The 27,105-nt window shown below is 45.6% G+C and overlaps 1 protein-coding gene across 6 annotated transcripts in view; it reads right to left on the minus strand.

The window, feature by feature from the left end:
* Nucleotides 1–27,105, minus strand: part of DYSF (dysferlin) — a 456,891-nt gene that overhangs the window by 276,078 nt on the left and 153,708 nt on the right. For 4 of the 6 annotated variants that reach the window (XM_068274325.1, XM_068274362.1, XM_068274353.1 and 1 more), the window contains exons 14-19: nt 25,118–25,186; nt 24,978–25,021; nt 21,800–21,882; nt 8,410–8,445; nt 2,528–2,643; nt 562–675 (exon numbers count right to left, since the gene is read on the minus strand). In XM_068274325.1, coding sequence (XP_068130426.1) covers nt 562–675; nt 2,528–2,643; nt 8,410–8,445; nt 21,800–21,882; nt 24,978–25,021; nt 25,118–25,186 — 462 coding nt within the window. The remainder of the gene's footprint in view (nt 1–561; nt 676–2,527; nt 2,644–8,409; nt 8,446–21,799; nt 21,883–24,977; nt 25,022–25,117; nt 25,187–27,105) is intronic. The other 2 variants (XM_068274344.1, XM_068274335.1) reach the window with 1 other exon arrangement.

Raw genomic sequence — 27,105 nt, forward strand, 5'->3', positions numbered from 1 at the left:
ATGATGCTCGACCACTGCTGAAGGAGGCCTCTACCTACGCTTATTCCAGAAGCCTGAGCTTTCTCATAGTATACTGGAGTCAGGACTTGTGACAGAAGTTCAGGACATGACAACGGGTGAGTAAATGTCACAGACTCTTTTTCAAAGAGAGCATTCCACTCTTATTTTATTTTTATATTAAGTTCTTGAACCTTTTAATTTCATGTACACCGTCCTGAGCTGATGTCCCCAGCCTCCCAATTAAGCAAGTCCTCCGCAGAGATGGATGGACTGCAGAGAGTAGCTCCGCCGGGTGCCCTCACGTAGTCCATCAACTCCCCGGCTGCTCTTACGTCTTCTCTGAACAGAAGTAACACAAACGAGCCTCTTACATGTGGGCAGGAACAAATATCCACCGGCCAATTAAGGCAATTTATGTCTTCCTGATTAAAGAGCCTTCCTGCAATCGTTCCCAGGTAAACCAGGAACAATCTGCGCAATCATTTACAGGGGAAACCGGCAATTAGGAAATGCTTTCCATCCTCCGTAGCGCGGCTTTCCACCAGACAATCCTGACGTTACCTCGACTCGTAGGAGATCATCGGAAGAGATGTCCTCCATCCTCTGCTCAGTGTGCTCCACCAGCTTGGTCTCCAGCTCCAGGAGGACACGTCCGCGGTACGCCACACCTTCTCCCTGCCAATCCAAACACAGGACATATCAGCAGGAAAACAGCACAGTATGGTGACAGGAAGACTGGAGGACTGGCGGCTACCACCAAGACACATGAAGGATAACTATCTATAAGTAACGTAGCAGCCAAACATCACATTTTAGATCTACTAAGATGAAGAAGATTTTACCAACACTAATAATAACCTTTGATTAACACAAAGCTGACCTTTAAAGCCCAACTTCATTTAGAGAGGAACTGTAACCAAGGATTGAACTCCATCCCAATCAGTAGCTGATACTCCCTTTCCCAAGAGAAATCTTTACCTTTTCTCGAATAGATCATCAGTGGGGTCTGTATGGCTGATATTGTGGTGAAACCCCTCCCACAGTGTGGGACCATGGTCCTGAAAATTTGCTGTCTGTGAACCTAGTTCACTTGTGGGAAATAACGTCTTTTTCCAACTGCCAAGCAAGCAGTATTTTCTCTGTGCATAGAACTCTCAGCAAATGAGCATTCCATACAGATCACCTGGCAGAACTAAGGATGTCAACACCAGTGATCAATATCAGAATGTAAATCAGGGAGAGTAAAGTTTTTACAAGGGGCAAACACTGACTATATTAACTATAAATAAATATTGTAAACAATAAGCAATTTTATTCATTATGTTATTTTCGCTACTGTCCCTCTTTAAAGGACAACTATCCTAGAAATAAGTAAAATTTAAAAAATGTGAAGTAGAAGTACATTTGTCCCAGACTTAAAGGAATACTGTAGGGGGGTTGGGGGAAAATGAGTTGAACTTACCCGGGGCTTCTAATAGTCCCCCCGCAGACATCCTGTGCCCACGCAGCCACTCACCGATGCTCCGGCCCCGCCTCCGGGTCACTTCTGGAATTTCTGACTTTAAAGTCTGATAATCACTGCGCCTGCGTTGTCGTGTCCTCGCTCCTGCTGATGTCACCAAGAGCGTACTGCGCATGCCCCGTATGGTCTGTGCCTGCGCAGTACTCTCCTGGTGACATCAGCGGGAGCGAGCACATGGCAACGTGCAGGTGCAGTGGTTTTCAGACTTTAAAGTCGGAAATTCCAGAAGTGAACCGGAGGCAGGGCCGGAGCATCGGTGTGTGGCTGCGCGGGCACAGGATGTCTATGGGGGACCATTAGAAGCCCCGGGTAAATTCAACAAATTTTCCGACAACCCCCCTACAGTATTCCTTTAAATGCACAATAAATTACTTAATTTCCTGTGTTCCTGCACAGTAGGCAGTAGAATTGTGCCAATCTGAGAGAATTTAGACTAATCCATCTCCTTACAGGTATTCTTAGGAATCATTTTTTTTAATTATTATTTTCAAAAGTACTTCTTGGATGCAAGTGGCACAGTTCAACTGCCAGAAGAGCTAGAGAAGATTGGCTTTCTGGTAACGTGGGTCCAGGGAGTGCTTTTGCTTAGGCTGGCCGGGCAGTTTGAGACTTCCAGCTGGTGGTGATACAGGGAGGGGAATGGAGATCAGCTTTACTCTTCTCCGATGAAACAGTGGAGCTGCGCTGTGGAGATGGAGGGCTTCTCGCCATGCACAGAGTTCATTTATGGCAGCCTGCGGCTCACCGTGTGCAGAGGCTGGATGGGGCAGACACAGGACCAAGTGCAGGGCTCCTGGCTTAAGCTGCACACTAGTGAATACGAGGCAAGGGGAGAATCTGCAGCCACAACATTGGACCACTGGATCTCCTCATCATTTGGACTATAAGACGCACTGGCTTTTCCACTCACTTTTGGGGGAGAAAAAGTGGGTCTTATAGTTCGAAAAATACGGCAGTAGAAACATAATGGCCACGAAACTGCACAGATAGGAAACATCTTCTTACCTTGCCCATGTTGAGCTCTTCGTAGGGGTCTGGGAAGCCGGTAAATTCTCGGGGGCTCCCATACAGATTCAGATAGCAGGGGCCGAAGGTGGGCAGAAAACCTTGAGTGTCGTCAACTGAAATGAAAAGTAAGAGCAAACTAAGTGAATATTTTTTTCCATCCGTTTTATTGAAAACAGCAAGTATAAAATACAAGGTAACATCAGCAAAGGTGCAAATATTGCAATACAAAAACATGTAGACATCGCTATACGTTCCCCTGGATACAAGGTAAAGGAGGTTTGTAGGAGACAATTTGTAGTAAAATATTGATACACGTGATAGTTATACAATGGTTGTAATCTAGTATAGAACCTGGGGATAGTTATAATAACTGCATATAAAGGAAAACTCGCAACTGAGCAATAAGCTAAGGTAACAAAAGAGTAACAGCAATTGGTACCTTTACAATCTCTGCCTGGATTCTTTACACGGTCTCTGGAGAATTCAGCCAGTTTTGCCAGACCTTGGTACACAAACCATGAACAGTGGATAAAAGTGGAATTTGAACTTACCTGGGGATTCCTCCAGCCCCCATAGCTTGCAAGGTCTCTCGGTGTCCTCTGGGTCCGCTCCTTTGTCCCACTGGTGTCTCCAGTTGAACGCGACTTTGTTGAGAGTCATGCTCAACTGTGCATACCCGGCCAGTCCACATGCCCGACTAGATCACGTGGGAGCTGGAGGAAGACTCAAGTAAGTTCAAATTCCATTTGTATCCACCGTTCAGGGTCCCTTTAAGGGACATTTACAGTAAGAGTATAAGATTTTCGCAAACTGAATGACTTCGAGAACTAGGGACTTCCAATGGGACAATATGAGCTAGGCGTAGCCTGGGAGTTCTAATTGATGGGGATTTAAACTTCAGAACTCACATCTCTGTTGTGGTGAAATACTCCTATTTTCACCTTAAGAACATCGCAAAAATCAAGAACCTCATCCTTAGAAGATCTACCAACATTAGTTCATGCCTTCATTACATCTCAACTAGACTACTGCAATGCTCTCTTTCAAACAAGGACTTGTACCACCCACAGCTGATACAGAATATTGCTGCCAGCCTGTTAACCAACCAACCCCTTCACTGCCACATAACATCAGTCCTGCACTCCCTTCACTGGCTACCTATAGAATGGAGGGTCCTATCAAGATCGGCCTAGTTGGCATTTAAAACACTACATAATCTCTGCCATGGATACATGAAAGAAATGTTGCAGCTGCGTTGCTATCCCTGCAATCTCAGATCCACAGGTTCTAATAATCTAGTCATACCCAGAGTCCACCTGAAAACTTTTGGTCCCAGAGCCTTCTGTCATGCTGCTCCTACATTATGGAACTCCTTACTTACCTCAGCAGATCAAGACAGCTCCATCTCTGGACATGTTTAAATCCAGACTGAAAACCCACCTGTTCAGTCAGGCATTTGCAGAAATATAATTTTGTGGTGTTAACACCACAAAATTATATTGTTCCTACTACCACTTACTAAATCTGAGAGAGCCTAAGCGCTTAGAGTCCTATGGAAGAAAAGCACTATAGAAATGTTACTGTTGTTGGTGTTATCAGCGGAGAACCATTTTAACTGCCTCCCGTCCGCCTAACGCAGGATGGCGGTGGGAGCACAGCTCTCTTAGGTCTCAGCGACACCATATACAGCTACGGGTGCATGTGACTGTACTTCTACCACAGACACAGCTACAGGTGCATGTGACTGTACTTCTACCACAGACACAGCTACAGAATCATGTGACTGTACTTCTACCACAGGTACAGCTACAGGTGCATGTGACTGTACTTCTACCACAGGTACAACTGCAGGCCCATGTGACTGTTCTTCTACCACAGGTACAGATACAGGTGCATGTGACTGTACTTCTACCACATGTACAGCTACAGGCGCATGTGACTGTACTTCTATCACAGACACAGTTACAGGTGCATGTGACTGTACTTCTACCACAGGTGCATGTGACTGTAGTTCTACCACAGGTGCACGTGACTGTACTTCTATCACAGGTTCAGAAACAGGCACATGTGACTGTATTTCTACCACAGACACAGCTACGGGTACAGCTACCGGCGTATGTGACTGTACTACCACAGGCACAGTCAGCCTAACGCAGGATGGGGGTGGGAGCATGGCTCTCTTAGGTCTCAGCGACACCATATACAGCTACAGGTACATGTGACTGTACTTCTACCACAGGTACAGCTACAGGCCCATGTGACTGTACTTCTACCACAGACACAGCTACAGGCCCATGTGACTGTACTTCTACCACAGGTACAACTACAGGCCCATGTGACTGTACTTCTACTACAGGTCCAGCTACAGGCGCATGTGACTGTACTTCTACCACAGGTACAGCTACAGATCCAAGTGACTGTACTTCTACCACAGGTGCAGCAACAGGTGCATGCAACTGTACTTCTATCACAGGTACAGCTACAAGCCCATGTGACTGTACTTCTACTACAGGTCCAGCTACAGGCGCATGTGACTGTACTTCTACCACAGGTACAGCTACAGATCCAAGTGACTGTACTTCTACCACAGGTGCAGCAACAGGTGCATGCAACTGTACTTCTATCACAGGTACAGCTACAAGCCCATGTGACTGTACTTCTACCACAGGTGCAGCTACAGGTGCATGTGACTGTACTTCCACCACAGGTACAGCTACAAGCCCATGTGACTGTACTTCTACCACAGGTACAGCTAACGATCCAAGTGACCGTACTTCTACCACAGGTACAGATACAGGCGCATGTGACTGTACTTCTACCACAGATACACCTACAGGCCCATGTCACTGTACTTCTACCACAGACACAGCTACAGGCCCATGTGACTGTACTTCTACCACAGGTACAGATACAGGCGCATGTGACTGTACTTCTACCACATATCCAGCTACAGATCCAAGTGACTGTACTTATACCACAGGTACAGCTACAGATCCAAGTGACTGCACTTCTACCACAGGTACAGCTACAGATCCAAGTGACTGTACTAATACCACAGGTACAGCTACAGATCCAAGTGACTGCACTTCTACCACAGGTACAGCTACAGGCCCATGTGACTGTACATCTACCACAGGTACAGCTACAGGCCCATGTGACTGTACATCTACCACAGGTGCAGCTACAGGTGCAGGTGACTGTACTTCTACCACAGGTACAGCTACAGGCCCATGTGACTGTACTTCTACCACAGGTGCAGCTACAGGTGCATGTGACTGTACTTCTACCACAGGTGCAGCTACAGGTGCATGTGACTGTACTTCTACCACAGGTGCAGCTACAGGTGCATGTGACTGTACTTCTACCACAGGTGCAGCTACAGGCGCATGTGACTGTACTTCTACCACAGGTGCAGCTACAGGTGCATGTGACTGTACTTCTACCACAGGTGCAGCTACAGGTGCATGTGACTGTACTTCTACCACAGGTGCAGCTACAGGCCCATGTCACTGTACTTCTACCACAGACACAGCTACAGGCCCATGTGACTGTACTTCTACCACAGGTACAGATACAGGCGCATGTGACTGTACTTCTACCACATATCCAGCTACAGATCCAAGTGACTGTACTTATACCACAGGTACAGCTACAGATCCAAGTGACTGCACTTCTACCACAGGTACAGCTACAGATCCAAGTGACTGTACTAATACCACAGGTACAGCTACAGATCCAAGTGACTGCACTTCTACCACAGGTACAGCTACAGGCCCATGTGACTGTACATCTACCACAGGTACAGCTACAGGCCCATGTGACTGTACATCTACCACAGGTGCAGCTACAGGTGCAGGTGACTGTACTTCTACCACAGGTACAGCTACAGGCCCATGTGACTGTACTTCTACCACAGGTGCAGCTACAGGTGCATGTGACTGTACTTCTACCACAGGTGCAGCTACAGGTGCATGTGACTGTACTTCTACCACAGGTGCAGCTACAGGTGCATGTGACTGTACTTCTACCACAGGTGCAGCTACAGGCGCATGTGACTGTACTTCTACCACAGGTGCAGCTACAGGTGCATGTGACTGTACTTCTACCACAGGTGCAGCTACAGGTGCATGTGACTGTACTTCTACCACAGGTGCAGCTACAGGTGCATGTGACTGTACTTCTACCACAGGTGCAGCTACAGGTGCATGTGACTGTACTTCTACCACAGAACCAGCTACAGGCGCATGTGACTGTACTTCTACCACAGGTGCAGCTACAGGTGCATGTGACTGTACTTCTACCACAGGTCCAGCTACAGGCGCATGTGACTGTACTTCTACCACAGGTACAGCTACAGATCCAAGTGACTGTACTAATACCACAGGTACAGCTACAGATCCAAGTGACTGCACTTCTACCACAGGTACAGCTACAGGCCCATGTGACTGTACATCTACCACAGGTACAGCTACAGGCCCATGTGACTGTACATCTACCACAGGTGCAGCTACAGGTGCAGGTGACTGTACTTCTACCACAGGTCCAGCTACAGGCCCATGTGACTGTACTTTTACCACAGCTGCAGCTACAGGTGCATGTGACTGTACTTCTACCACAGGTGCAGCTACAGGCCCATGTGACTGTACATCTACCACAGGTGCAGCTACAGGTGCAGGTGACTGTACTTCTACCACAGGTACAGCTACAGGCCCATGTGACTGTACTTCTACCACAGGTGCAGCTACAGGTGCATGTGACTGTACTTCTACCACAGGTGCAGCTACAGGTGCATGTGACTGTACTTCTACCACAGGTGCAGCTACAGGTGCATGTGACTGTACTTCTACCACAGGTGCAGCTACAGGTGCATGTGACTGTACTTCTACCACAGGTGCAGCTACAGGTGCATGTGACTGTACTTCTACCACAGGTGCAGCTACAGGTGCATGTAACTGTACTTCAACCATAGGTGCAGCTGTAGGTGCATGTGACTGTACTTCTACCACAGGTGCAGCTACAGGTGCAGGTGACTGTACTTCTACCACAGACACAGCTACAGGCCCATGTGACTGTACTTCTACCACAGGTCCAGCTACAGGCGCATGTGACTGTACTTCTACCACAGGTCCAGCTACAGGCGCATGTGACTGTACTTCTACCACAGGTCCAGCTACAGGCGCATGTGACTGTACTTCTACCACAGGTGCAGCTACAGGTGCATGTGACTGTACTTCTACCACAGGTCCAGCTACAGGCGCATGTGACTGTACTTCTACCACAGGTCCAGCTACAGGCGCATGTGACTGTACTTCTACCACAGGTCCAGCTACAGGCGCATGTGACTGTACTTCTACCACAGGTGCAGCTACAGGTGCATGTAACTGTACTTCAACCATAGGTGCAGCTGTAGGTGCATGTGACTGTACTTCTACCACAGGTGCAGCTACAGGTGCAGGTGACTGTACTTCTACCACAGACACAGCTACAGGCCCATGTGACTGTACTTCTACCACAGGTCCAGCTACAGGCGCATGTGACTGTACTTCTACCACAGGTCCAGCTACAGGCGCATGTGACTGTACTTCTACCACAGGTCCAGCTACAGGCGCATGTGACTGTACTTCTACCACAGGTGCAGCTACAGGTGCATGTGACTGTACTTCTACCACAGGTCCAGCTACAGGCGCATGTGACTGTACTTCTACCACAGGTCCAGCTACAGGCGCATGTGACTGTACTTCTACCACAGGTCCAGCTACAGGCGCATGTGACTGTACTTCTACCACAGTTGCAGCTACAGGCCCATGTGACTTCCAGCAAACAGTCAGTTGTTGCAGTATCTACAGCACAATATGCACACAGAATTGCTGAGGACGTACAGTTAGGTACCGCAGACATCTTGCCTGAAGACTCATCTGGAGCATAAAGAAACAAGTGTTGGTTAGAGATGACAGAGGCACTGCTGGATTGTCACAGATCAGAATCATGTTACAGATGTTATAATCAGTAAATATAATGACATCAGTAATGACAAGCTATTTCACATGCATGACTGAAGGAAATCAGACAACACGGATCATCGCCACTCACAACACATCCCCGTCTAACTCGGAATTGTGGGATTACTGGTTGTCCTTCCCCAAGAATAACTGTCACCAAACAGAGGACACAGTAACTATTCTGGGGTCTCCTTTGGGCGGCGTTATGTGGATAATGATGTGTCCTGCAGTGCTCAAGTCCTAAGCTTTTATATACAGTGGTTTGCAAAAGTATTCGGCCCCCTTGAAGTTTTCCACATTTTGTCACAATACTGCCACAAACATGAATCAATTTTATTGGAATTCCACGTGAAAGACCAATATAAAGTGGTGTACACATGAGAAGTGGAACGAAAATCATACATCATTCCAAACATTTAAAAAATAAATAACTGCAAAGTGGGGTGTGTGTAGTTATTCAGCCCCCTGAGTCAATACTTTGCAGAACCACCTTTTGCTGCAATTACAAAAGACTGGGAGCTGTAATTGCAGCAAAAGGTGGTTCTACAAAGTATTGACTCAGGGGGCTGATTAATTACGCACACCCTACTTTGCAGTTATTTTTTTTTTAAATGTTTGGAATCATGTATGTATGTGGTCCGCGGCCCACTGCTGGTCCGTAGGACGTTCGCAGTTGGGCTGCCGGACAGTCCTCTTGAGAGATCGGTTCCCATAGTAACGGCGATACACATTGCCGCTACAGGAAGCCGCTCTCTCTTCTGCTTCCTGCCTCCTTCTCTCAGCAGCCGCGGGGCGCGCTGCTGTGAATCACTACATGGTACACGACGGACATGAGAGGGGAAATAAGCGGCCGCCGACTAAGGTAACAGCAGCGGCCGCCGCCGCGGGGGGGGGTGGGGGGTGGGGGGGGGGGGGTGGGGGGTGCGCTATACTGGGGCTATACTGGGCACTATACTAGCTATACTGGGCACTATACTAGCTATACTGGGCACTGTACTAGCTATACTGGGCACTATACTAGCTATACTGGGGCTATACTGGGCATTATACTAGCTATAATGGGGCTATACTAGCAATACTGGGCACTGTACTAGCTATACTGGGGCTATACTGGGCACTGTACTAGCTATACTGGGCACTATACTAGCTATACTGGGGCTATACTAGCTATACTGGGCACTGTACTAGCTATACTGGGCACTATCTAGCTATACTGGGGCACTATACTAGCTATACTGGGCACTGTACTAGCTATACTGGGCACTATACTAGCTATACTGGGCACTGTACTAGCTATACTGGGGCTATACTGGGCATTATACTAGCTATACTAGGGCTATACTAGCTATACTGGGCACTGTACTAGCTATACTGGGGCTATACTAGCTATACTGGGCACTGCACTAGGTATACTGGACACTATACTAGGGCTATACTAGCTATACTGGACACTGTACTAGCTATACTGGGGCTATACTGGGCACTATACTAGCTATACTGGGGCACTGTACTAGCTATACTGGGGCTATACTGGGCACTATACTAGCTATACTGGGGCTATACTAGGCACTGTACTAGCTATACTGGGGCTATACTAGCTATACTGGGGCTATACTGGGCACTGTACTAGCTATACTGGGCACTGTACTAGCTATACTGGGGCTATACTAGCTATACTGGGCACTATACTGGCTATACTGGGGCTATACTAGCTTTACTGGGGCACTATACTAGCTTTACTGGGGCTATACTAGCTACAGTATACTGGGCACTATACTAGCTATACTGGGCACTATACTGGGGCACTACCTACCCATACTGGGACTATACTAGCTATACTGGCCACTATACTAGCTATACTGGGACACCATACTAGCTATACTGGGGTAACTAAACTAGCCATACTGGGGTAACTATACTAGCCATACTGGGGCAACTATGCCAGCTATGCCGCTGCACCCCTCCCCCCCCCTCCCCGTAACACCCACCGCCGCACGACACTGTCCACCAGGACGCACGCACTACGACTCCCCCCCCCCAGATTTCCGATTTGATTTAGATCTGGACTTTGACTGGGCCATTCTAACACATGGATATGTTTTGTTTTAAACCATTCTATTGTTGCCCTGACTTTATGTTTAGGATCATTGTCCTGCTGGAATGTGAACCTCCGTCCCAGTCTCAAGTCTTTTGCAGACTCCAAAAGGTTTTCTTCCAAGAATGCCCTTTTTTTGGCTCCATCCATCTTCCCATCAACTCTGACCAGCTTCCCTGTCCCTGCTGAAGAGATGCACCCCCCGAGCATGATGCTGCCACCACCATATTTGACAGTGGGGATGGTGTGTTCTGAGTGATGTGCAGTGTTAGTTTTCCGCCACACATAGCGTTTTGCATTTTGGCCCAAAAGTTCCATTTTGGTCTCATCTGACCAGAGCACCTTCTTCCACATGTTTGCTGTGTCCCCCACATGGCTTGTGGCAAACTGCAAATGGGACTTCTTATACTTTTCTGTTAACAATGGCTTTCTTCTTGCCACTCTTTCACAAAGGACAACTTTGTACAGTGCATGACTAATAGTTGTCCTATGGACAGAGTCTCCCACCTGGGCTGTAGATCTCTGCAGCTCATCCAGAGTCACCATGGGCCTCTTTACTGCATTTCTGATCAGCGCTCTCCTTGTTCGGCCTGTGAGTTTAGGTGGACGGCCTTGTCTTGGTATGGTTACAGTTGTGCCATACTCCTTCCATTTCTGAATGATCGCTTCAACAGTGCTCCATGGGATGTTCAAGGCTTTGGAAATCTTTTTGTAGCCTAAGCCTGCTTTACATTTCTCAATAACTTGATCCCTGACCTTTCTGGTGTGTTCTTTGGACTTCACGGTGTTGTTGCTCCCAATATTCTCTTATGCTGGGAATACACAGGTCGACCCGGCGGCTCGATTAGCCGCCGGATCGACCCCCGCCGCGTCCCCACCGCCGTCCGGATCGATTCCCGCTCGTCCCCGCGGGCGCTTGCTTATCCTCCGCTCAATTCCCCGCTATTGTCCGCCCGCGGGGATCGAGCGGGGAATCGATCCGGCGGGTCATCGGACCTGTCGAATATTATCAATCGAGCCATCAGCTTATCGATTGATAAGCCTGCCTCGACCCCGTATATGCCCAGCATAAGACAACCTCTGAGGCCGTCACAGAGCAGCTGTATTTATACTGAGATTAGATTACACACAGGTGCACTCTATTTAGTCATTAGCACTCATCAGGCAATGTCTATGAGCAACTGACTGCACTCGGATCAAAGGGGGCTGAATAATTACGCACACACCACTTTGCAGTTATTGATTTGTAAAAAATGTTTGGAATCATGTATGATTTTCGTTCCACTTCTCACGTGTATACCACTTTGTATTGGTCTTTCATGTGGAATTCCAATAAAATTGATTCATGTTTGTGGCAGTAATGTGACAAAATGTGGAAAACTTCAAGGGGGCCGAATACTTTTGCAACCCACTGTAAAGAAGGCACAATATATCTACAAGATACATTAAACAGACCACTGTAGTGAGAGGGATACGGAGGCTGCCATATTTATTTCCTTTTAAACCATGCAGATTGCCTGGCTGTCCTGCTAATCCTCTGCCTCTAATACTTTCAGACACAGCCCCAGTGGAAGCATGCAGATCAGATGTTTCTAACTGAAGTCTGGCTGGATTAGCCGCATCCTTGTTTCAGGGGTGTGATTCAGACACTACTGATGAATAAAAGGTCAGAAGGACAGCCAGGCAACTGGTAATGTTTAAAAGAAAATAAATATGGCAGCCTCAATATACATCTCACTTCAGGTGTCCTTTAAAGGGGAACTGAAGAGAGAGTTATATGGAGGCTGTCATGTTTATTTCCTTTTAAGCAATACCAGTTGCCTGACAGCCCTGCTGATCCTCTGCCTCTAATACTATTAGCCATAGCCCCTGAACAAGCATGCAGCAGATCAGGTGTTTCAGACCTGATAAGACTAGCTGCATGCTTGGTTCTGGTGTTATTCAGATACTACTGCAGAGAAATAGACCAGCAGGGCTGCCAGGCAACTGGTATTGATTAAAAGGAAATAAATATGGCAGCCTCCGTATACCTCTTACTTCAGTTCCCCTTTAAAGCTCACTAGTTGCAATCTATATGAAATCAGAAACTAAAAACATGGGATGGAATATTATGCAGGAGAACAGAGGCGCCAAAAGGATAAAAGGAAGCTAAATGAGCTTAAAAACCAAATTCTTGGTAAATAGAGGAGGTAGTGGTGGACTTACCTCCTCCAAGTAGACACACAACTACTGTAGTAAAGATAGTCAATATATTTTATTTATGAACGCCAAATATGCAACGCGTTTCGCAGGTTTGATCCCGCTTCATCGGGCAATAACAACGGAGCAATAGCATATGTGGTCAGTAGAAGAGTCAGGCACCTCTGTGCACAGATTTGTTTTTTTAAGCTCATTTAGCTTCCTTTTCTCCTTTTGGCGCCTCTGTTCTCCTGCATAATATTGAGTCCACCCTGGGTAGAGGGTTGAACCCCCTTTTTCTCATCTACAGAGAGCTACTTCTTATTCCTGAGTGGGGTCAGGAAAATCTCCCCACCTGCCTTTACAGTGGTTGCCTAATGGTAACCCTGGTTTGTGAGTATTAATATTTACTCTATCTAGTAACCATTTACCAGTCCATATTACACTATTGGGGCTCTTGGTGTTCCTTGTTTTTATGGGATGGAAAATGTTGGACTGTGTTTCATTCGATAAAGTGGTTTCCTACACTATGAATGAGATTGTAAATTAATATTATTATTCTTAAAGAGAACCTGTACTGAGTAAAATTATTTAAAATAAACACTCGAGGTAACTTCAAATGAACATTACATAGTTACCTTGTCATCAGTTCTTCTCAGAAGCTCACCATTTTCTTCTTACAGTGATCCCTTCCAGTTCTGACAACATTTTGTCAGAACTGAAATATATCAGTTATTTATCAGTTGCTGTCAGTTATAGCTGAGAGGAAAACTGATGTGTCCGGTAATGTCCATGTTTCCCTATGGCTCAAGTGGGCAATGTTACAGTTTAACTGTGTGCTGACCAGAAAGCTGTTATGGGGTAATGCCCATTTTCAAAATGGAGGACGGGAAATTCCATTGATCACAGTGAACAAACAAGACGTAGGATAGGAGAAAGATACTGAGGAGTAGACTGCATGGAAGGTAAGTATGACCTGTGTATGCTTATTTTGACTTTTAATTTTCAGTTCAGGTTTTCTTTAAACTTAAAGGAACTGCAATGAAAATAACATAATTAATAAAATTGCTTATTTTTTTTACAATATTTATCTATAAATGATTATATATTATATTATAAATACAGTGTTTGCCCATAGTAAAATCTTTCCTCTCCCTGATTTACATTCTGGCATTAATCTCTATGTTCTATACACAAAGTGAAATATTGCTTGCTGGGCAGTTGAAAAATCTGTTATTTCCCACAATGCAAGACAGGAAACTGTCAGGGCCATGTTCATGACATCACTGTGGGAGTGGTTTCACCATAATATCAGCCACACAGACCCCTCCTGATGATCTAGTCGAGAAAAAGTAAAGATTTCTCGTGGGGCAGGGGGTATCAGCTACTGATTGGGATGAATTTCAATCCTGGGTTAAAGGTCCTCTTTAATATTTTGAATTTATATAGTGTTGACATCTTCCACAGTGTTGCAAAGAAATGATTCAACATTTTATGCCGTACTCAGAAGAGCTCACAGTCACGTTTTTTGGGATGTGGGAGGAAGATGGAATGCCTGGATGAAACCCACACAAACATGGGAACAACATATAAACTCTGCGCAAATAGTGCCCTGCCAGGAATTTGTGCTTGCTAGAATGCTAAACATTAAGCAACTGTGCCACCCATACCTAGATTATATAAGAAACAGGCAAATTTACCCAAACCGTGTCGAAGTGCTCACAAATCCTGGGGTTGTGCTGTGGTGAGATAAGAGCAATGGGTGCAATTAACCTTATCAATCAGAACAGAGAGCTGGGTTGTAGACTATTGTGATTCCCTTTTTTAAGAGGGGGAGTGTTGTGCAATGGAGCAATGAACCGTGTGCTGTCACAGGGGGGTTAGTGGTGGCTGAGCAGGTGAGACAAAGCAAAAGCATGCAAAGGTCGCTGCAGAAATGCATTCCATAGAATGGATATTGCGAAAAAGCCACATGCCATAAACTGCCTTCCCAAGCTAAGCTCCGCCCCTGTACTCTGGAGCAGCTTATAACCAGCCCTGATTGTATTAAATTTAGGAACAACCGCCACTCTTCAGAACTTTATGTCAAAAATAGTTTATTGGTAGAAAAATATGCAACAAACACCCCTCTGATACACCCTAACCCCTAAAAACAACAAGGACACGGGCATCCATTTACAGGAGTACTCCTGGTACACACAATCTGATACTCAATCCACATACACTTCAGATTTAGATCTAATGATCTGTTATACTGCATGTGCCTGTGATTTGCTGAATTGGAACAGGAATCTCTTTCCACATCAAACTAAGGACAGTCCAGGTATTGACAGATATATTTCTGCTCTAAAGCATATCCACAGTCCTAGATGAATTCATGTGCATAAGAACAGTCCTTGCTTCCAGCCCTGATTGGCCAGTGAGTTTGATTCGGTTTCTGAGCCATATCAGGTGGTCTGTGAGACAAATTCTTGGTGCTCAAGTAAGCCATTTAAAATTACTGCACCAAATTAAGTTTACATTACTGTAGTTGGTTCAGTGACTCGAGTGGGGTTTACCCAGTCACTGACTCCAGTAAATGCACATGGGAAGTGAAGGTGTTATCTGTGGTCACCTGAAAGGAGAACTGAAGAGAGAGGTACAGTATATGGAGGCTGCCATGTTTATTTCCTTTTAAGCAATACCAGTTGCCTGGCAGCCCTGCTGATCCTCTGCCTCTAATACTATTAGCGATAGCCCCTGAACAAGCATGTAGCAGATCAGGTGTTTCAGACTTTAAAGTCAGATCTGACAAGACTAGCTGCATGCTTGTTTCTGGTGTTATTCAGATACTACTGCAGAGAAACAGAACAGCAGGACTGCCAGGCAACTGGTATTGATTAAAAGGAAATAAATATGGCAGCCTCCGTATACCTCTTGAAAGGGAGGCCTCAGAAGGGGAGGAGCTATGTTCACTCTACAGTGTGGCTGCCTCTGTTCAGCATCAGTGAGAGGCCTACTAGACACCAGTACACTTCATAAACTAGCTGTACTAGATTACTGGGACCCCTCCAGGGATCTTCAAGCATCTCTAGTCGGGATATCATAAGTGATCCGGCAAATCTGGACCACATGTCGTATAAAGGGTTTACCCACACAATCTGCCAATGGTATTCAAAATCTGCTGGTCCTCATGATACGTGGAGGTAGTAAAATTGGTCAATAAAAATTGGATGTGTGTTTGCCGCTTAAAGCCTAGTACACACTTTCAATTATGACTGTCCAATCACTGACCAGTTTTACCACCTCCATATAGTATGAGGGTCAACAGATATTGAATACTATGAGCAGATTGTGTAGATAAACCCTCATATTGCAGGGCGGTGGTAAAATTGATCAGTGATTGGCCAATCATAATTAAAAGGTTTTACCAGGTTTACCAGGAGAAATTCTCCTTTTAGGCTACTGTCCCTTAGGCAGTGGTGCAGTAGTGTATCCACTGCGCACCATTGGTGTTCCCCTGGCAGCTGACGGGTGTCCTGGCAGCGGAGTTAGCAGAGACCATGCAGTGGGTAAGGGTGCGTACAGACATGCGACTATAGTCGTTTGAAACGATCGTTACCGACGGCATTGCCCGACGATCGTTTGTAAAAAGTGCACAAACGATCATTAAAACGACCGACCAACGAGATATGTCGTTGGTAAAGAACGATCCATTCTGCCAGATCTTTTTCAACGACCATCGTTCAAAAAGTAATGTCTGTACAACGATCGGTCGTTGATCGTTTGTTCTCAAAGCTTTGCACATGCTCAAACAGTTCTTTTTGACACTTGTGTTTGAAATCAGTTTATACATCATGTTGCGCACGCAACGCTCGTTCCAAGATCGTTCGTACACGAACGATGTTCAAAGTAGCCTTTCTTCAAACGATCATCGTCCGATACCTCCTTTAACATCGTTCATCGTTCAGAACGAACGATCGTTATCGTATGTCTGTACGTACCCTAAGGCTGCAGTGGGCACTCTGTAGCAGTTAATGGCAGTTGTGGGCTGTCCACCCCCAAACACTGCTCTGCAGCACACAACCATTTCCCATATACTGCTCCATGTATCCAGTCATTTCACGTGACAGTGACACCCATATATATTGGCAGCTGAATTTCCCGCACTGGTGTCAGGCTTGCTGTTGTCACATGATGAACGCTGGGTATCTGCAGTGGGTGGTTGCTAGGAATGGCTGGAAATGACAATTTCAGCTTCCGATGGAATTCCATATTCTGACAAGTGTCTAGTCCCTAGTGGTTGCTTCCTCATAAGTCAGAGCTTAGCAGCTCCATCCAGAGGTCAGTGTTGTAGCTGACAGTGTGCTGCCACTGGAAAACTCCACCCCATTTCCAGCATGGAGGAGCAGGAGCAGGAACCGCCTGTTGGTTGCACACACAGCCCCGCCTTCTTCTAGATGTCACCATTTGAATTCCGAGCAGGGAAAATGATCATGTGACCTAATCAATACAGCTGTGAGATTACACTATGGGTCAGTTTACATCCATGCATTATAACAGAGCTGTAAACTGACCCATACGGAAACACAAAAGATTCCTTCTCATCAGTTGTGCGTTGCTTTATAGCTGACCGCAAATGATTCAGTGTAAGCCCGGCCTAATTAATCAATAAATAGAGACATATGGCTGCTTTATTGCAACTGAGATGTTCTGCAATAGTGGAATGTAAAGCCACATAATTAACCCTTTAACAACCAATTTAGAGGCTAGCAAGAGCTCCAGGCCAATTTATTTTAGCACTTTTTAAAAAAAAAAATTATTTGCTACATTTCCTTGCTACTAATTAGTACTGCTGTAATGTGTATTTATGGCCACTTGTCACTAGGGGGCAGTGTGAGGCAATAACAGAGGACTTCTGCTTTCAGTTTCTCTATTTTCTGCTAGTAGAGGGACATCAAAGCATTCCAAGAATTTACAGCACACCAAGTTCTGCTGGCTGAGGTCAAAAGCTGCGTACTTATGTCAAACAAGATAATTCCTTTGAAGCTGCTAAAATGTAGGCTTTAAAAGAAACATATAGTGAGAGCACAGGAACATAGAGGATGCCATCTTTACTCTATTTAAAATATCCCAGTGACAGGTTGCCAGGGTCCTGTGGTTTCATTGGTGTGAGTCATACACCTGTGACCAAAATACCCGTCCCCTCACTGAGCTGCTTTCATTGACCTGCTGTCACCATGTCCGGCTATGTGATATTGGTGACAGGATTATTGGGAAGCCAATGGCAGCAGCTCAGGAAGACAGGAAGAGGAGGTCACAATTTATGACACAGGCCTGAAGTCTTATACACACCATACAATTTTGTGTTAGATAGATGGTTCGATAGATAATTTCCAACATGTCCGATATTTTCCATCGATTTTCTGGTTGATTTCTCATAGAAATGAATGGAAATAGATAAGAAAAGATAACAGAATCGAGCGGGAAATCGACTGGAAAATCAAATCAAAAATTGATCGAATGGAAAATCGGCCGAAAAAACGCATTGTGTGTACCCAGCATAACCCCATAAAAAGCTGGACTCAATAACTGGACTACAGTATGTGTCTGTGAAATAAGAAAGGGAATGGTCATAGTCATATAACCTGAAAAATGGTGTTTTTCATAATAAAAGATACAGACAGCAGTATGGTTGACAAGGTTGAAACCTGCGATCGCTCAGATGAGATAAGTATGACTATTCTATTTTTCTAAAGACACACATATCAGCTAAATACCTTTCATGATAAGTGCACATATCATTTAGTTTCCCTCCACACACCGAGTCCGTTGGGTCGCAATCTACACAGGGCGGTTCTACCTACGATGGGGTACTAGGGCAAAAGTAGCCTGGGGGCCCCCCAGACACTCACCACCCTAGTATAGTAGTCAGATGTGCCCCTAACAACCCCACCCCCGCAGCGTTACTAAGGCAGTGGTGACAGGCAGACACTCACCCCCTAGTATAGTAGCTGAGAAAAAAGGGCGCAGGCAGCTAGTGGACAAAAAGGGCGCCGCCATTCACTCCCATAATAAATAACGTTTAATGGGCGCAGAGCAGGAAAAAAGGGCGCCGGAGCTAAATAAAGTTTACAAACGGCGCCCGGAGCTAAATAAAGTTTACAAACGGCGCCCGGAGCTGTTTAATGATTTATAACTGAGCTTGTGTTGATTTACGTTTATAAAATGCACCCGTGCCGAATAACGTTTATGAAAATACTAAATATATTTATCTTATTTAAATAATTAAAACATTATTTAAAGTTTTATCCCTTACTGTTTTTAAAACATTATTCACAAAACAAAGCGATCAGTACGTAATGTAAATTGGAATATATTTTTTTATTTAAAGTTTTATCCCTTACTGTTTTTAGAACATTATTCACAAAATAAAGCGATCAGTACGTAATGTAAATTGGAATATATTTTTTGCATCCATAATTAGTAAAACATTATTATCCACATAATAAAGGGGGGTCTTAGGTTTAGGCACCACCAGGGTGGTCTTAGGTTTAGGCACCACCAGGGGGGTCTTAGGTTTAGGCACTAACAGGGGGGTCTTAGGTTTAGGCACCACCAGGGGGGTCTTAGGTTTAGGCACTAACAGGGGGGTCTTAGGTTTAGGCACCAACAGGGGGGTCTTAGGTTTAGGCACTAACAGGGGGGTCTTAGGTTTAGGCACCACCAGGGGGGTCTTAGGTTTAGGCACCAACAGGGGGGTCTTAGGTTTAGGCACTAACAGGGGGGTCTTAGGTTTAGGCACCAACAGGGGGGTCTTAGGTTTAGGCACCAACAGGGGGGTCTTAGGTTTAGGCACCAACAGGGGGGTCTTAGGTTTAGGCACCAACAGGGGGGTCTAGGGGTTAGGGGTAGGTACAGGGAGGGTTACTTAGGCACCAACAGGGGGGGTCTTAGGTTTAGGCACCAACAGGGGGGTCTTAGGTTTAGGCACCAACAGGGGGGTCTAGGGGTTAGGGATAGGTACAGGGAGGGTTCTGTGTAAGAGTAGGCTTAGGTATAGTTTTAGTAAAATTTTAGTAATAATTACTAATGTTTTACAACACTTATTACGAACGTACTTATATTTATATCATCGTTATAAAGAATATTTTCAGATTTTATTATAAGAACAAACCATAAATGAAGGTTATTCACAATAATATACAATTATAACAATTAAACATATATTATTGTTTTTTTAATAAAAGTAATTATAAGTTTAACTTTAGAAATAGGGAAGATTAACGTTTTCACAATTTCCGATTTTATAAACATTATTTAATGATTTATAATTTTGTTAAACTTTATTTGTAAACAAAATATAGCACACTATTTTTATAAACCCTATTAATGATTAATTATTATTTAGAGTTTACACCCCGCGCCCTTTTTGTCCAGGCGCCCTTTTTGTACGTACGCAGTCAGATCTGTCCCAGCTGCATTATGGAGGCAGTTGTGACAGGCAGACACTCACCTCCTCTGAGTTCCAGATGCTGGAAGTCCCATCTGTCTCCTCTGTAGTGTTGCTGCTTTGCACTTCCTGTTCCTCACAACAGGCACTAGAGCCCAAATGGAGAAGCAGGAAATGCAGAGCACCAGCACAAAAGAGAAGACAGATGGACCTGCATTTAGTGACTTAGGGGCCCGAGGAATGCTGGGGCCTAGGGCAATTGCTCATTTGCCTATATGGTAGCCCCGCCCCTGAAGGACAATATCACTGCTTGTGGTGCAGCAGATTCCGACGCAGTAATGCACCGCATGTCGTGTAGCCTTGCGTTTACAATAGCAGTGAGTTATACTTCCATTGTACTGTATGCCTTACTGTATGGTCATAAACTGCAGCGGAAACGCTACTCTAAAGGTGGCCACACACGATACAATAAAATGATCCGATTTTATGGCAATTCGATAAAAACGATCGGATCTCCCGAAAAAATTGAAAGCTTTTTTTTTTCATTTGACTGAAAAATCCAATCGGATTTCCCGTTATTTTCGATTTTTATCTATCCGGAATGCCAGATATTTTTCTTCAATTTCTCAAAATATTGTATGGTGTGTGCTAGATTGTCAATTTATTAGTATACACAGCCAAGCAATTTTCTCAGAGTTTCCTATCATTTTTATCATAATTGGGGAAAAATTGAACATAGGTGTGTGGTACATTGGTCATATTTTTGAAATGTTACAATCAGTCAGAAAAAATGAGTGCAATTCTTAAATTGAACAGATATTTAAAAAATTGTATGGTGTGTGGCCACCTTAACTCTCAGCATGCAGGCTTTGAATTAACGTCTATGGCAAGTCTCCCTTGCACACATATTATAACCTGAGCATTATGCAACGCGCATTGTGTAGACCCATCCTAACAATTTTTCTCTCTCTATTCCAACTTACTGAAAACCATGTTAAAATTTTACAATACCATATTCACATATTCTCTTTCACTTGCTGTCTCCCGATGAGTCATGCTGTCTGCTCTCCTGTGTGACTAAACGATTTGAACACACAGAGCAGCTGTGTTGTCTCTGCATTCTGAGAGTAGACAGCATGACTCTTCAGAAGGGAGGAAGTAAAGCCTGAGTTGGAAGAGAAGTTGGGCAGAGCTGCGATCCACAAATGTCCTAGTCCAGTTTCAACAGTTTTCTAATGGCTGGATTAGGAAGAGAAAAACGTATAAAAGGTAAAAAAATAAAATAAAAGGCCAACAGTACTTTTAGTGAACGTTGCTCTTTCAAGATTTAGTGGCGGATTTGTATATCTGAATTCGCTACATGCTCCCTTTAAAACAAAAAGGAGTTGCTTTAAGTAAACCCGGCAGGTAATCATAGGGGAAGGGACATCTTAGAGGAACGGTAAGCAGTAGGTCCAAGCACAAGACACCAAGCAGTAGCACCGCCGTTTTACCAAATAACACCAAAATAGCCAAAAACACAGCACAGGCGACAGAGCGGCCACATACCAGATCAGCACACTTACCTTCTAGTTCCCCTCCAGGTGCAGAGATCATGGACATATTCAGGTAAGTAGTGCCAATAACATCGTTGTGGGTCAGACGGTCCCTAGAAAAGAACAAGAGAACCACTCAGCCCACGCATAAAGAGAGCCTAAAGTGGGCTCAAAGAATGAAAAAAAAAAAGTAGGCTACCTGATCCGCGGGGCTGAGTGGATCAGGTAGCCGCAAAAACCACCTCCGCCACTCCCCGCCGCTCCTGTGTCCCGCAATAGTTCACTTTCCTGCACTGAGAGACTGCGTGCAGAAAGGTGGTGGAGCGGCACTGGGCGTGGCCAGGGACCCTGCAGGAACACCCCTGGTGGGCGTTTTAAACAGGGAATCCCGTGCCCTCCAGCACCGTCTCCTAACTTTCCTGTAGCTCCTAGTGGCTTTCCAGCATGTGGCATCCATGACCCGGAGGGAGCCGTGCACAGACACTGGAAAGCCACTAAGAGCTGCAGGAAGGTTAGAAGACGTGCTGGAGGCTTGGTGGGTATTTTATTCCCTTCCAGATGCCTGAGTTCTGGATAACTGGGACTTTGCTGTACATCTTACCTGTACTGTATGTGTATATCTTACATTCTATAGTTTTTTATGATAGTGCTCACTTAAAGAGAAACTCCAACCTAGAATTGAACTTTATCCCAATCAGTAGCTGATACCCCCTTTTACATGAGAAATATAATGCTTTTCACAAACAAACCATCAGGGGGCGCTGTATGAATGATTTTGTGCTGAAACCCCTCCCACAAGAAGCTCTGGGACCGCAGTACTTTTGGCAGTTTGTTACAATGTAACAATGTTCACAGACAGAAATTAGCTGTTTACAGCTGTCTGTAACAGCCAGAACAGCTAGGAGCAGCTACATAACCTGCCCACAGTAACAATGTCACCATGTAATAAATGTCAGAATGTAAATCGGGGAGAGGAAAGATTTTACAAACAGCAAACACTGACTAAATCATTTATACATAATTATGGTAAAAAATGAAGCACTTTTTTACTACATTATTTTCACTGGAGTTCCTCTTTAAGTGGAGTACAGTTATACTTTAATCAGGCCGGGATTTACATCACAGGAGCCTATAGGCACAGATATCCTGGCACCCTAGACTCCGCCCTCCAGGAACCTACAAACCTCTGCAGAACCGCACCCACCGCAAGTGTGCTGGCTGTCCCAGCTGTCACTTCTCCCTTACTTCCCTTGCCTGTCATAGGCAGCTACAGGTGTCCCTTAGTATTAGGTAGCTGGAGATACCCTCAGTATTAAGTAGCTTATGCATGGCCGGATTTCAGGCAAGGCCCCAAAGGCCATGGCCTAGGTCACCAGAAAAGCGAGGGGCGGGCTGTGGGCAGCAAGGTGGTGGTAGCAGTTAGCCTGCTGAACTTTCGTCCTGCGACACAGAGTTTCCACATAGTGGTGGGCGGCTACCGACAGCCGCATCTGGCACTGACAGTGATCTCTGAGCTGCCTTTCACTCACCGAATGTGCCACTCGTCAAGGAGCTTACAATCTAATCCCTGTCACTAACTGTCCTCAGAGTAGCTTATAACGTAATCCCCGCCACCACTTCACTAACTGTCCTCAGAGGAGTCTACAATCTAACTCTTGCCGTGTTTGGGGGGGAGTTTGGGATGCTATCAGTCTGGGGGCAGCTGATGATAGCAGGCCTTGGGCCATAAAAAGTACAAATCCAGCCCTGAGCTTATGGCGCCCCAGACTGAAGGGAGATCTTGTCAGTGGAATACTGCAAGCCAAGTGACTAACTGCTCATTTACACTCTGCTCAGAGCTTGGCAGAAGGAGGGAGGCACTAAGGGAGGGGAATGAGCAGTCTTTCCATCATCAGGCGCCTGTAGGCACGTGCCTACAGTGCCTTATAGTAAATCCAGCCCTGACTTTCATATTTCTCTCCCTGTTGCCATTCATAAACTCCAGACTGACTGTCTGTTACAGCCCATCGGGATGTAGTTCTGGCAAACTCTCCTTCTAGGTTCACCTCGCTAACGGTAAAGACTAGAGATTCATGTGATGCAGCAAAGAGAGGGATTCTTGGAAGGCAGGGGGCGAATAACACCTAAAGGGTCCCGTGTGACGACCCCTAAACTACCGGCCAGCCACGGAGCCCCACCATCACCAGCAAACATGAAAGGAGATCGCTGCAGAACTCGACACCTTCCACAAACACAAGAGTAAGTGAAGGTTTGGGCTTTCCAGTAACGGGTCATTTACAGACGCCGCAGACGGGAGGCCTAAATTTAGAAACAGAAATTAAAGTGGTCTAAAAATAACTGCAGCTGGCCCTAGAAGAGTTCTTTCCTCCGGGATAAAGTGATCTGCCATACTTTATACTTATGGCTGCTGCATCTGACTGGAGAATACAGAGCTGAGGCAACCGGGGTGGAGAGATTGCGAGCAGGCCGGACGACATTACAGCAACATGTGCTCACAGCGGCCACCATATCTAAAGCCTCATACAGATGCCTACATGGTATTGTTTAATGTGAACCTGAGCTGGAGCCCTGCAGACAGGGAAGCCTCAGGATCCTAATGAGGCTTCCCTCTCTAGTCGGCAGCCCCCCGTTGCAGATCGCGGCTCCCCTCCGAATCAGGGCCGCGCAGCTTCACTTCCGTATTAATGGCAACGCTGTAGCCACGCAAGCTCGCCCACTTATACGCAGTAGCATAGAGCATGTGTGGGCGGGCTCAGTGAATACGGAAGAGGAGCTGCGTGGGCCCAATGTTATTAGCAATGCCTTGTCGCTAATCTACCAGGGGGCCGGGCTCAGCGACCGGGGTCATCAGAATAGAGAGGGTAGCCTCAATTGGATCCTGAGGCTTCCCTCTCTTGAGGTAAGTATCTAATTTTGTGTATCCGAGCTTCAGCTGGGGTACACTTTAAAAGGAAATAAATATGGCGGCCTCCATATTCTTCTCACTTCAGTTGTACTTTAATCTATCAGGCCCTGCTGTTTTCTGAAGAGAGGTTTCCTGCTGCATTAGAATGTAATAGCAATCAACCAAAAAGAACCAACTTGGCTAATTGCAGAAGAGGGCATGTCTGCTGGCTGGACATGGTCAGTGAGATACAATGGAGTGCCTACACTTCTGATATTTTTTATTTACAGTATATCAAAGAGCGCAGGTGTCTGTGTGGCTTACCAGTCAGTGAGGCGGATCCTCATTTTCTCACACATGGATGGGAACTGGGGGGACACAGAGAGGAGATACAGTCACATCTCATACACACATTCCATATACAGTATAGTAAATGCATAGTGTAAGTGGGACTTGGGACTTACTCTGATGGGGAGCGTGATGCTTTGGTTCCACTGTGGGTTGGCATTCTTCTCCAGGATTTTGCTGCACAGCTAGAGGTCAATAAAAAGAAAGAGCAAATGTCACATAAAAGCTACGAGGGTTGTGCGGAAAGTAAAGGCCATTTTCATATAATCAATTAAGTAAACATTTGATTTATGTTGTTGTAGACACACTGGGCCTGATGGCGGGGCGGTACTTCCATGAAGCAATGTGAATCACATGCTTCCGGGGGGCAACAATCAGAGGACAGCAAGAGATGGCTCCCTTCCCCACATGTCCCGATCCTAGTCTCCCCTCCTTAGATGCACGGCACTACTTCACTCACCTGCTCTCAGCATTCAGCGATGGGATCTCTATTTACCCGTCCAGTGTCCTGTATCCATGGCTACAGCGGTGCCTCATGTGACCTGTTACGTGCTGCTGGGTCACATGAGGTGCTGCTGTAGCCAGAGAGGAAGCAGGACTTCACATGTGGCTGGTGATCCCATCGCTAATCTGCTGAGAGTGGGTGAGTGATGCGGCGCAGGTGCAGCACATATCCTGGGGATCAGATGCTGCTGGCCAGCAGGGAGGAGATGCTGTCTTGGAAGGAGCAGCGAGAGGTAAGCATAGTGACAACGCCTCCGATGCACAGCCCCATGTGTCTCTCCGAACCGGTCCTGGCCTGCTGCGCTATACGCCAGTAAAGTTGCTGTGTGCAGGTAATTTAATCAGTAATGACATAGCAAGAACACAGCATGATGAACCATTAGCGCCATGCACATTTCCGGGTTAATACGCACGTTGTCTTGGTAACATGCGGCATACCATAGTAACTTGCACGGTAACCTGGTAACGCGCGTGGTGCTAATGAGTTAAAAGGTGATGTTCTTGCAGCGTTAGTACTGGTTAAATGGCCATGCGCAGATGTTTTAATGGGAATTTTTGCATCCAAGCTTTCTGCAGAAAAGAAAAACAGCCTATAGGTGAGCCTTTTTCGCACTGGGCATGCAAATCGCCATTGCCACAAATAAGAAGGTCAGTAGTAACACCTACAAAAAACAAAACAAAAAGCAAAGCAAACATATGCTCAACACGCTCCTCTGGAAAACTCACAGGAGGGGACGTGACAATTCGCTATGACAACTGTGAAGACACCCTCTTACACGTGACACAAACTCTTATACGCTTGTGCTCCTCTCTACCTATCACTGCAACGCAGGAGATCATTTTTCATCAGTCTTTGGTAAGCTTTTACTGCTGGTAATAAGTAAAGAGAAGCTAGAGCACCACCTTGTGGTTAAACCCAATTTATACTACTTTCCACTTTTTTAGTTTTTTTTTATTTGTTTGTTTTTAATTTATTTTTAAACGCAAAAAAAAATGTGAGACAAATATATATTTGGAAATGGAATAAACATGTCTAAGGAAATGAGGTACTGGAAAACCGAGGTGAAAATATGACATAAACAGGGTACATACATGTCTCTGCAACGTCACCCATACGATGGCTGCGTCCTCTGTTTGCCCCCCGCCCTGCTACCTTTAGGTGTAATTATCCCCAGACTAGGCCCTGACCCACCTGGGTCGCAACCTTTGACCCGGATTAAGTATTCCCTGCCTATGCATACTTTGGGCCTGCGCATGCACAGTACAGACCAGCCCGAAGAGGACGTGCTGCAGCAGCGTCTGGCTGGTTCATACTGCGCATGCATGAAAAGATAAAGGCCCAAAGTGCACATGCACAGGAAATAACTGATCCGGGTCACAGGTCGCAACCCAGCTGGGTTAGGGCCTAGTCCAGGGATAATTACACCTAATGGAAGCAGAGTGGGGGCAAACAGAGGATGCATCCCTCGTATGGATGACACTATGAAGACATGTATGTACCCCATTATGTCAGCTCAGTTGGTGTCCTAGTAGTAGATAGAAAGCATACCAACAATAAAGTAATCAAGCTAAATATCATAATCAGCCCATTCAAAAATAA

The sequence above is a fragment of the Hyperolius riggenbachi genome, chromosome 1 (genome assembly GCF_040937935.1).
Source record: "Hyperolius riggenbachi isolate aHypRig1 chromosome 1, aHypRig1.pri, whole genome shotgun sequence".
Lineage (NCBI taxonomy): Eukaryota > Metazoa > Chordata > Amphibia > Anura > Hyperoliidae > Hyperolius > Hyperolius riggenbachi.